Raw genomic sequence first — 12,124 nt, 5'->3', positions numbered from 1 at the left:
CTGCCGATATAGCTTGTGTAGGCCTCCTTTTTTCCACAAAGAAACTTGATCTAGAATCAATAAGGGAATCCATAAAAAAACAGACCAATAAGACAAATCGCTAATGACATTGGTGTCAATAAAATCCTGTAAATTCCCACGACTAGCTGTGGGAAAGGTCTGTGTGGTTACATTTAAAGGCATAAGCATGTGATAGAAAACACTGGATATCAAACCTCTGTGAAAACCTTGAACTAGTGCTTGATTTCTCCAAGTATAACGGTGCATCCAAATTGCTGTCAAATAAATTTTAAAAAGCTCACATTAAGGAAGGAATGAATCTACTCAGCACGTTTCACAGCCAAAAGCACGTAAACAAATCCAAACTTTGATTACTGACCATCTACATCCACATTAGATATTTGTTCCAATGTTTTCTAATACATCATGCTGAAAGTAAATATTTTGTCTCAAACACAGAAAATATGTCTTGGGATTTTCCAGTGGTATGTCGTTTCCTCACTAAAAAAAAGTAAGCAACGACAAAAAAATTGAGATCTTAAGTCTCAACTGTTTGTACAAGTAAAAGTTGTGTCCTATTTTTGGTGAGTTTCTAGATGACTCGACTAAATTCCACCTCCACCTAAAATGAACAAGATATATAGTGGACAATCTTCATGAGTCTTTCACTGCATTAAATGTCACAGAGAAAGAGATTTCTGTCCAGCGGCAGAGCAAGATGTAACATGCCTTCAAATCTAATCCCTGTTCAGTGATCTATCACCCTGCTTCCTGCCACCGCTCTGTTTACATTCCTCCCATCTGTTGCATTTATTTGTTTATCTTATGTTTATTTTATCTGACAATCACCCCCCCAGCCTTTCCTCCACTGTTCCTTTCTCCCCACGACACGGATCCCAAAAGACATAAAAAGAAGAATAAAAACATCTTCCTTGGTAAGCAGATATTCAATTAGCATTTAAAACTCGTGTTTCAGTTTGTGTTCAGTGGTTTAGACATTTGGGGTGGGATGTGATAAATCAGTATGTCATCAGATATCGTGGGTACATCTTAAAATGTAGAAGTTCCCCAGCACCATACTTAAATCAACTGATACACAAACATGTCAGAAATCACAGATTGGTGTCATGGCTACTGAGAAAAGCAGTTAAGTCTGTCAAAAGTGAGATAAGGCACAAAAAGGGAGCGCAAGATCAGATACTATCATGAAAAAATGACGGGAGGAAGGGAGAGCGGAAGTGGAGAGATTTGTAAAATGGGGAATGAAACATGAAAATAAGTTATTCAAAACAGAAAGTAAGAAACTACAGGAAGTGGTACTTTTAATACCAGATAGGAAGATAAACTGACATCAGTTTCACATATGAAATCACCACAAAATGAAAACAAGTCTCATCCTATTCCTCTGTGGATTTATGGTTTGGAAAATACAACACTGCAACAGTTAAAGGGGAACAGCACCCATTTAAATCATGAGTGTTTATGCGAGTGTTTATAACCAGGGACATCTTATTCATTACACTTTTTTCCAATTGGGATTCATTCATTCATTTTCCATAACCGCTTGTCCTATTAGGGGTCACAGGGTGCTGGAGCCTATCCCAGCTGACACTGGGTGAGAGGCAGGGTTCACCCTGGACAGGTCAGCAGACTATCACAGGGCTGACACATAGAGACAGACAACCATTCACACTCACATGTACACCTACAGACAATTTAGAGTCACCAATTAACCTGCATGTCTTTGGACTGTGGGAGGAAGCTGGAGCACCTGGAGGAAACCCACACTGACACAGGGAGAACATGCAAACTCCGCACAGAAGGGCGCCCGGCAGGTGATGAACTGACTCTTGCTGAATACGCCTGATCTCGTCTGATCTCAGAAGCTAAGCCTTGGATACCCGGTGGTGTAAGCTCACTCATGGCTATACCACCCTGAATTTGGGATGTCACAAATGAAATCAGCTTCTGATATATAAATAATGTTCCCAATTAAGTTTTTGTGGGAAAGTTTTTCCTTATCTGAACAGAGGATCTGCGGACAGAGGGTGTCACATGATAGACAGAATGTGAAGCCCATTTTGTGACGTAAAAGGCAAATTTGTTAATTGCGATATCGGGCTACATAAATAAAACTGACTGGTGTAGCAGAGCTTGAGCAGGCTGCATAGAGCTCTGACTCCAATCCCATCAAACACCTTTGGGATGAACTGGAACTGGTGGAAAACCAGCAGATTAGCAGCTGTTACAGCAGCGTATTAATACACATGATTCTGGAACTACATTTGTAAGTGTATATTTGAGTGTCCACATACTTTTGTCCCATGTAATGTGTGAGAAAAGTGATTTATTTTAATTCAATACTTAAACTGATGAGCTGATAAATCCTACACTAACAAAGACCGTGTTCAGGATGGAAAACCCTGATCTCTCTCCTTCTAATTAACGGACCACCGTCTGGTCGGTAGCGTCACTCCGCAGGGATGAGACAGGAAGAGCAGCCTTCACAGAGGGGCTGAGAAAATTTTGGACACGTTCACAAGGCCCTTTAAGGGGCAACGAATTCTCGTGTGAATCCTACACTTCCTGAGAGTCCACACACACACATGTACACACACGCACGTCACATGTATGAATGCACGCACCCACAAATGACCCATGGATGTACAAACAGTCCAGATATGAAACAGCTGTTGATGGAGTTAAATAAATGATGGTATTAAGGGAGCAGCTCCTACGTGTCTATGTATGTGTGAGTGATAATGACCTCATAGGAATGAATGATGCAAGACGTGGTTCTGTAATAAATACAGAAATGTCAGTAGGATGAACGATGTGTACTGTCTAGGGATGTCCCGATCTGATTTTTTTGCATCCAATCCGATACTGAGTCCTTTATTTTGAAACCGAGTCCCATACCAAGTCCAATCCGATACTTTGCAAAGCATTAAGAAAGAAAAAAAAAGAATGCATCCAAGTTGTCCCATAAGGTTTGTTTTTTATTAAAATAGTATCCAAAAAGCTTATCGGTGGTTCAGCGGCACAAAATGTAAACCAAGTCAATATCTTCTTGTCTTCAATAACCAAAATAGGCCTATATCTTTTTTAGCGATTTGACACATGAAACAAATATTTTTCTTTTACTCAGTCAAACCCCACAACGAAACCATAAACCATAAAACAGGTACAGTTCAAACCACACAGTTCGCTAAACATAAGAAAACTCCACCCCAGGTTTTCCGGCAACCAAGTAGGTAAAGAAAATCCACTGTTGGCTCTGACTCAGTTCAGTTTCATAACAATAAATCAACCCGGTCCGAACATTCCAAATAAGGAATAATGAAACGGAAAGTAACCTCCGGCTTTTGCCAACTCACGGGACCCTGTGTGAATGCCGTAACGCTCCGGCGTGGAGGCTCTGTAGGATCCCTTGATATCCATGGCGGAATCTCTGAGTTGAGGCCGGTGGCCGGATGGATGATATTCCACAGGGAAGCGCACCTATTCTGCTGGCTTTGAGCAGTGTAAAAATGCCGTGGTAGGCCGAATACGTGGAGGACTTCTGGCTCATTTCTCACTCTCGCCATACTGCCAGGAGCGGCATAATGTAGGGGCCGGTCTACCTGGGCTCAGCTGATCGAGCCATCCCACTGGCTGATAACACCGGTGAGCGTGTCTGGAGGTACCTCAGTGTCTGGAGGTCAGCAAGCCATCAGCTGACTGTCTTATAAAAAAAATATATTTATAAAATATACAGGATCGCCACACTTTATACATTGGAAAGTGGAGGCAACAGTGAACAACACAGATGAAAAACCTGGCCATCGTTGTTGTTTTGATTCCTCCGATCTTTTATTACAGATTCCGATTTTCTAAAAATAACGTGATCGGCGCCGATCGGATCGGGACATCCCTAGTACTGTCAGATCATCACTGATCATCTGTCTAATGAGATTTTGGTTTATATGTCCAGTATTAACTCTCATTCAAAACACATTTGAAAGTGTGACTGTCAGTGTGATTACAGCTGGCATACAGCAGGTAAACTAGTGTTGGTGTTGACATTATTTGTGTGCCAGTGTGATTTAGCTGCATCAGAGTTAATGCTCTGTATCAGGAGGTGTTTTGATGATATTTTCCACTCTTTTTTTTTTTTAGATATTTTTTTAGGGCATTTTTTGCCTTTAATCGACAGGACAGTGAAGCGTGAAGGGGGGAGGGAGAAAGAGAGGGAGAGACATGCAGCAAAGGGCCACAGGCTGGACTCGAGCCCGGGCTGCTGCGGCAACAGCCTTGTACATGGGGCGCCTGCTCTACCACTAAGCCACCGACGCCCCATATTTTCCACTCTTGAGGTGTGTACAGTTTGTCAAGGAATAGTTGTACTGTAAACAAAAAATACTAAAAATGGCAGCAAATGATATATCATAAGAAAAAAGACTTAGAATCGGGTATCAAAATGCTCCTTATACAGATGTCACTGTGATGAAAAAAAGGCCCTGCAAGGCATTATAATGAAAAACTTTCATGATATTGACTTAGTAACTGAAAATAATGTCTTGGGCCCAATCCCAATCCCCTAGCCCTTGCCCACTATCCCTTGGCCCTTGAAATGAAGCAACGAGGGGTAGGGGTTGAAATCTTTCTCTAGGAATTGGGACGCCACATCGGTTACATTCACGCATACCTATCTATTTTAAACAGGAAGCCGCAAGCCATCTACAACATAACGGTAACATTAGCTACTATTATGCTTGCTACTAACATACCATCAGAGTAATAAGATATACAACAGGGGACTTCTGCTAGCTAGCTAACCAGCTAACATTACGAGGCAGCATAGTTATACTAGCTGGCGTGTTATCGTACTGTGAAAAATCCGACAATTTTGAAAAACAGGACAGATGACAGACGCCAGATAGTGTGAGCTAGCTAGCTAGCTAGCTAACAAGCAACCGGACAACGGTAATGTTAGCTAGCTGACTAGCTTTCTGTCAACTCCAATCTAGACATCATGAATAGCAATAAAACCTTTTATCCCCGTCTCTTGCTTGGTGGTAACCATGGTGACGTCTACCCCTTGCTGGCAAGTCAGCATCTGAAATCCCTCGCTCAGAAGGGCTAGTTTCATACCCACTACCCCTCGTTATGCCCCCTACCCATACACGCAAAAAGAAATTGGGACACCCCTACCCCTCGCAGCAACACGCAAATCTAGGGGTAGGGCCAAGGGGGGATATTGGGACGGGCCCTTGGTATGTTAAAATAATGAGTAGCTATGTCAAAATAATGATGCTAAGTCCCGTCCCCAGATGCAGGCTGGCCAATCATATCCTAGCATCAGGCCGGCTCAGACCAGGGTCCGACAACAACACAGCTGTGCTCCATCATTTCAGATTTCCTTCATTTTCAGGCTGGTTTTGTGGATTTGGAGCTAAATGTTGTGCCTGGGGCATGTCGTGTATTAATGATACTCGTTAACTGGAGAGGTTGGAAAAAGATACACGTTTCTTCCCTGTTCCAAAACCAAAATCAAACCCTGAAAAGTGTAGGGTTAGCTAGCTAGCTACTGAAGATATAGCCTACTGAATGTACACACATGCTGCTTTTGCTTTGTAATGATTATAACAGTGAAACAAAGACCGACCCTGCTGTACAGGAACCAGTGAAGGGAAGGAGAGAAACTTTGCTGATATTCAATCAGCTGTGTGTCATCGCAGTGTGTGCAGATGAAAGTTGTTTGGCATCCCCTGGAGTCCCAAGCCTATCCAGTGGCTTGCAAACACTGTTCATCTGCACACACTGCGATGCCACACAGCTGGTTCAATATCAGCAAAGTTTCCCTTTATGTTCATTGTCTTGTGTGGCGATCAGCAGTGATGTGGTGGTTCACTTTTACACTGTGATCTGTAGCCTATAGTTTGGCTTTAGCTTCTAACTATCTTTGTCTTTTTAACCTGTTGTTGCTGCTGAGTCAGTTTGACATCCTGGATATATCTTCTTATGTTAATTTCTTTCTCAGAATATTTCATTTCTGTTAAATGCCCCCTCTTCTGTCTCATCTTGCTTCACACTGGCAACTCATCTCTCTGTTTACTAAACTTGTCTCTCCCTGAAGGTCTGGTTAAGCTTTATCACTATGAGAGGACTGTTAAAGTGCCAGGCAGAAGTCTGGAGAGCGGAGTTATCACTCCTGCCTCTTACCGCCTGTCTCAGTTCTCTCACACAGAAACCACAACAAAGATTTCTACTTTTATAGAGCTGGTTCTGCCTCTCTTCCAAATCTTTGGAGGAAACCGCAGTACCATGCCATAAAAGACCTCTCCATTGTTACTGACTGGACCAGACAATATCCTGCTAACAGGAAAATTCAACTGGCAGTGTCTTTCCTGAACTCCAAACAAAATGTTTAAGACCTAAACCTCTAAAATCTACATAACATTAACCTTGGACACCGGCTGTTATGTCCCTGGTGTCTTTGAGAGTTCATACTCCTTTTCTGTCCTCACCCCCCTTTGACCATTCCCCAACACGTGAACTTTGACCCTGACCTTTACAGCCACATCCTCTGTCTCCGTGGGCCTCATCTGTCGCCTGGTCGGCTGCTCGTAGTGGTCCATCTGGTAGCGCATTGGCTGCTTCCTGTTGATGGCTTTGGTCTTGAGGGGATATTAAAAGAGAGAGAGATTTGAAGTTAGCATTAACTAATAAACTTGAGACCTTCCTGTATCTGCTTTAATTCCCTGGGGAGAAGAAGAAGCAGCGCAGGGGTTCCCTCTGATATGAGTCTAGAGGATGCTGCCCCAGAGGGTTCAATCCCACTGCTCGCACATTACTCTGTTCTTCTTATCCAGACACACTTTATACAAACATACTCAACATCAGGGTCTTTGTACTTCATGTGAAGTCCTATTATCTTTGTAATACTGCAACATAACAGATATTCACACCAACATCACAAAGAATCTCTGCTGTTACATGAGGCTAAAGGTCACGCTGGCTATGTCACGTAGCATAATGTCACTTTCCACATGTCATCTGACGCCTGGGGCAAACATCTGAGGGAGTAGTCAGGGTACGGAAGTCGAGTTGTAATAAACTGGAAGCAGTTCCCTCAAGATGTTCTTGAGATATTGCTTTCACAAGAATAAGACGGATGCAAGGTCATCAAACAAAGTATATCGTGGGTCTTGAAAGATTAGTGAATATGATCAAAAATGCTGCCGATGGCTGGAAACTTAAAAATAAAACTCTGACAAGGAAAGTGTTAACAAGAAGTTCAAGAAAGATACTACCAGTTGCAGGGCTAAAATGTAAATAAACAAAACATAAACCATTCATCTGGGGAGTATGAATATTCTTAAAGAATTCATGGTAATGTACATATTAGATTTTGATATTTCTTGTGTGCAAGTGGAAACTGTTGCCTGATGATGCTGCTGCTATAAAGGAAAGATCAGAGGTTAACTAAAGACATTGAGATTCATCCTGTAAGGACAATGAATGTCTACAACAAATGTGTATGTCCATTTCCCTTAATGTTACCTTGTCAATGACCAAAGTGCTGCTCATGAGGAAACTTTCGAGCTAGATGAAAGCTCAGGGAGTCAACAAAATCACCAGGAATCATCCTCTGGAGACCATGAATATTAATACAAAATTTCACAACAATCTGACTGGTTGTCAGGACCCAACAAACTGACTGACATCACTTGGTCTCACTATTAATGTGACTAATTAAACACAACCTGCAGTATATAAAGAACATGAAAACGTCTACATTTGCTGTTCCCAACATCCCCTCTGTTATTGCTCTTTCCTCAGAAAAGGCTTCCAGAATAAAGGAAGTGATGCTTTTACATGTATACTTGATTCAGGGATAAATGGGTAAATGATGTAGCTGGCAGAAGAACTGATCGCAAAGCAGAGGACACATTAGGTCACAGAGAGTCACATTATTGCCACACTGTGAGATTGATTTAGTAATCTTATGGAGAGCACAGTCCAATAACACCACGGCAGAGGCCACTTAGCTCCCACATATCCTGGGACCAAACAAAAAGAGTGACCACTTTGAGTTTGTAATGGCTTCATAAAAGGAACATAATAATGCAACTGCAACTAAATAGCTGCAAATGGAGCTTTAACGTTGTGTAGAAGTGATCAAATAATGAAAACTAAAATTACTGCCTCGTGGCTGTATGGCTCCACAAACATGTCATGTTTCTCTGACAGTTTACATCCATGTCTGTGAAAACATGGAGGCTTCACACACATCTTACCCCCAAAAGAAGAGAAGATCTATACAATCAGCAAAGTTTAAAGGTGGACACAGAAGTTTAGAGGCACCAATTCAGCCCAAACGTCTCTCCTTCTGTTCCTGAGTCATGATGTTTAATTATGGCCTAAAAGTGTTTTGCAGAACATTATGACGCCACAGTGAAGTTGATCTTTGGACTTTTGGATATAAAATGTCATCACTTCATCATTTTACCCTGTTAGACATCTGTGTGAAGTTTTGTCGTAGCTGGTGTATAAATTCTTGAGTTAGGGCCAAAAATAAGTTTTGCAAGGTCACAGTAACCTTGAACTTTGACCTTTGACCACAAAATTCTTCATCATTGAGTCCAAGTGGATGTTTGTGCCAAATTTGAGGAAATTCCCTCAAGGCCTACTTGAGATATCGTGTTCATGAAATGAGACGGGCACAAGGTCACAGCGATCTTGACCTTTGACCACCACATTCTCATCAGTTCATCCTTGAGTCCTTTGTGCCAAAGAAATTTCCCTGAGCTGTTCTTGAGATATTGCATTCACAAGAATGAGATGGATGCAGGGTCACAGTGACCTCGACCTTTGAACACCGAAATCTAATTACGTTCAAAGTTCATCTTTGTTTTCAAGTGAGCCAAATTTGTGCCAAATTTAAAGAAATTTCTTCAAGGTGTTCTTGAGATACCACTTTCACAAGAATGCAAAGTTACAGTGACCTTGACTTTTTACCATGACATTCTAATCAGGCTATCAAAGAAATTCTCTCAAGGTGTTCTTAATTAATACTGCATTCATGAGATGCTACGGACAAGGTCACAGTGTCCTTGAAGTTCAACCTCCGACTTCAAATCAAGTAATCCTTGACTCAGTGTGGATGTTTGTGCCAAATTGGAAGCAGTTCCCTCAAGATGTTCTTGAGATATTGCATTCACAAGAATAAGACAGATGCAAGGTCATGGTAACCTTGGCCTCTGAAAAAATCCAAAATCAAATTAAGTTCTATGCTCATCCTTAATTCCAAGTAGGTGCCTGTCCCAAATTTAAAAAAAAAAAAATCTCTCAAGGCGTTCTTGAGATAACACGTTCATGAGAATAAGACAAGACATAAGACAAGGTCAGGATGACTTTGACCTTTGATGTATGACCAACAAAAACTAATGTTTATTGTTGAGTTTGAGTGGACATTTGTGCCAAACTTCCCGAAATTCCCGTGAGATGTTCTTGAGATATTGCATTCACAAAAATGGGACACACAGGCATACGGACAGAAGGACAGACGGACAACCCAAAGGCATGTCTCCGGACTCAGCTATTGCATTGCATGGCGTGGAGGCACAACGACTATCAGTATGACTAAAAAACGTGGCTTGAACCCAGTTTAACTGTTTACATCTAAGTAGCGTACATTACCCTGATACTATAAACTGCTGCACTGAGTTAGTGAATAATACATTTAAAGAAATAATCCATTATATGTGAAAACCATTAAACCTCTCCAGAGCTCTGTGAGTCACTCAGCTCTGTGGTCTGACTGCCCACTACAGACACAAACAGTGTTAATCCCTCTGCAACATAATAGTCACCATGTGACTGAGTCGACTGAAACCTCAGACACACACCAGATTAAAGTCTGGCTGCACTTCACTGGGTGGTGGTGTTCTGTTAGACCCCCGCAGCCTTTAAAAACATAACAACTAGTCCTAAGGAAACAACATGACATAAATTATCAGTGAACACCTAATGGTAAAATCACTCCATATGAACTCTGCCAAATGCCATGTGAATAAGTGGATATTTTGACTGTTCACTTTGCTGTTCAGTGTAGAAACTGAATAACTAACTAATCCCAGCCCACCCTGAACCAAAATGACATGTTGTTTTTGAGATGTGAGTAACATTAAATAACATCTGAACCTTGAACTTGAGCTCTGACTTGTGGTTTGTGCTGCATGTCAGCTGCAAAATGTCTGCACATGCAGTCTGGGGCAGAGTCAGACTGAGCAGTTACACACAGCAGGATTTAAGTTTGGGATCAGGGTATTTCTTTAACTCTTCAGATAGATACAGAATCGGACTATCTAACGAGCAATGAAGGAGTTAGATGTTTGATGACAGTTTTTATACAAACTTTTATATTCAACCAAAACCAAACCAACCACGTTATAGAGCTGCCCTCTGATAGTCGACCAAATGTCAGTCGACCAGAAAGGTCTTAAGTTGTCAAGATTTCACTGGTCTGGTGTAAGGTTTAAAACAGTAACCGACAATCCTGCGTAGTGTACCTTTAAATGTTGCTCTAGAAGAAACACCAGTTTTCTATTAAAAGCTTAGTTTTTTTATCACCTAAATTTAGATAAGCCGTCTCACTGTGAGCACACCAGGTCCATGTCATTGGTCCGACAGCCCATTGGTCGGACATCCCATTAGTCGAACGGTCTGCGGTGCTGAACAGCTCCCGGCGGGCGTATTTCTACCTTGATGGTGTGCGGCGACAGGCTCTGGGTCAGCTGGGAAAGGCTTGAGGCGAAGCAGGCTCACGGCTTATGTGTTTGCCACTTTCTTTTTCATTTTAACCCACACCATGATCTTTTCCTAACCCTAACCAAGTGGTTTTTGTGCCTAAACCTAACCAGACCTTAACCACAGGGCATCATAATGATTTCGGAACAACGGGACTTCGGAACAACGGGTTTAATATGGTCGGAACAATGGAATGTCGGACCAATGGGCAGTTCCCGAGCACACCACTGTCTAAATACATGAATATTCCTCTGAGGATCTGCTCAGTGCTCGTTAGGGTTTCCATAGTAGGAGTCAGCAGCAGAGATGATGTTATACAACATCCCTTAACACCCTGTTACTAAAGCCACCAGTTGCCATAATGGAACACGAGTTACCTGGAGTAACACGGAAGGAATGTGTGCCGTGTCGTCTAGCGCACCTCATTGATCCAAAGCTCTTGTCCAGGAAGAAACTCTGGCTGTTAAACTCAGCACGTTAAAGCCACTTCCTGGCACCTTCAGTGTGCTTTGTTCACACGATCTGTTTTAAATACAAGATAAATGTTTGGATTTTTTACAGTTTGGAGCTTGTCATTACTCAGAAGTCATTAAATGAGATGTCTAAAGAAGAGCTCAGACCTGAGCTGAGTAAAAAAATCTTTGCTGCAGGTTCATTGAAGTCAGGTCTAATTATGTTCTGACATAGAGCTTTCTGAAACAAAGTTTGACTTCCTGGTCGTTTTGCCATTCCTGGTCACTGAGCAAAAAATCCCAGTTAGGAGGGTATAATTCCTCATTTAGTACAAGCTCCTTGGCTACACTTTGTTAATTTTACCAACCAAAAAAGAGTTTGCCCTTTTGTCTCAGACTATGGAGCCTCTGTGTTATAATTTTATTACCTTCGTAAGAATGGCCCCAACTACACATTAGCATCATGTTAGTAATTGGTGGCAACCAGTGGTCGAATTGTTAATTTTTAACAAGGGGGATCCAATGTAGCTTTGATTTTTTTGCGTGCACATATCATCAAATATGATAGCACAGATGTGCAAAATTAATCAAGATAAAGAAAAATGGCATGACCTATACCCGCTGCCTTTAAAAACAAATAATGCAGTAGTATTGCTATTGCAGTACAGACAAAAACATTTTAGAGTATAAATAAGAGTAGTTCTGAAATAGCTGTGAAAATTAATCTTAGAGTCGCTCTTGTTCTATTCGGGCTGTCAACGAATATTCTAAATTTGAATTTAAATTCGAATTTGAAAAAAAATCGGACCTTCGAATGTGAAAATTGATATTCGATTGTGGAGGAAAAAAAAAACACCACCGCAGCTGTCCTCTTTGCG

At 41.6% G+C, this 12,124-nt stretch overlaps 1 protein-coding gene across 5 annotated transcripts in view; it reads right to left on the bottom strand.

Annotated features, from left to right (window-relative positions):
- Window positions 1–12,124, bottom strand: part of abcc9 (ATP-binding cassette, sub-family C (CFTR/MRP), member 9) — a 107,518-nt gene that overhangs the window by 62,681 nt on the left and 32,713 nt on the right. For all 5 annotated transcript variants that reach the window (XR_004500984.2, XR_013490369.1, XM_033615042.2 and 2 more), the window contains one exon: window positions 6,552–6,659. Coding sequence is in view for 3 of the 5 variants with exons in the window: in XM_033615042.2 (XP_033470933.2) it covers window positions 6,552–6,659 (108 nt within the window). In the remaining 2 variants the exon portion in view is untranslated. The remainder of the gene's footprint in view (window positions 1–6,551; window positions 6,660–12,124) is intronic.

This window comes from Epinephelus lanceolatus, chromosome 23 (assembly GCF_041903045.1).
Source record: "Epinephelus lanceolatus isolate andai-2023 chromosome 23, ASM4190304v1, whole genome shotgun sequence".
NCBI lineage: Eukaryota > Metazoa > Chordata > Actinopteri > Perciformes > Serranidae > Epinephelus > Epinephelus lanceolatus.
Note: the sequence above shows the minus strand (reverse complement) of the source record. Positions and strands in the feature narration are given on the sequence as shown.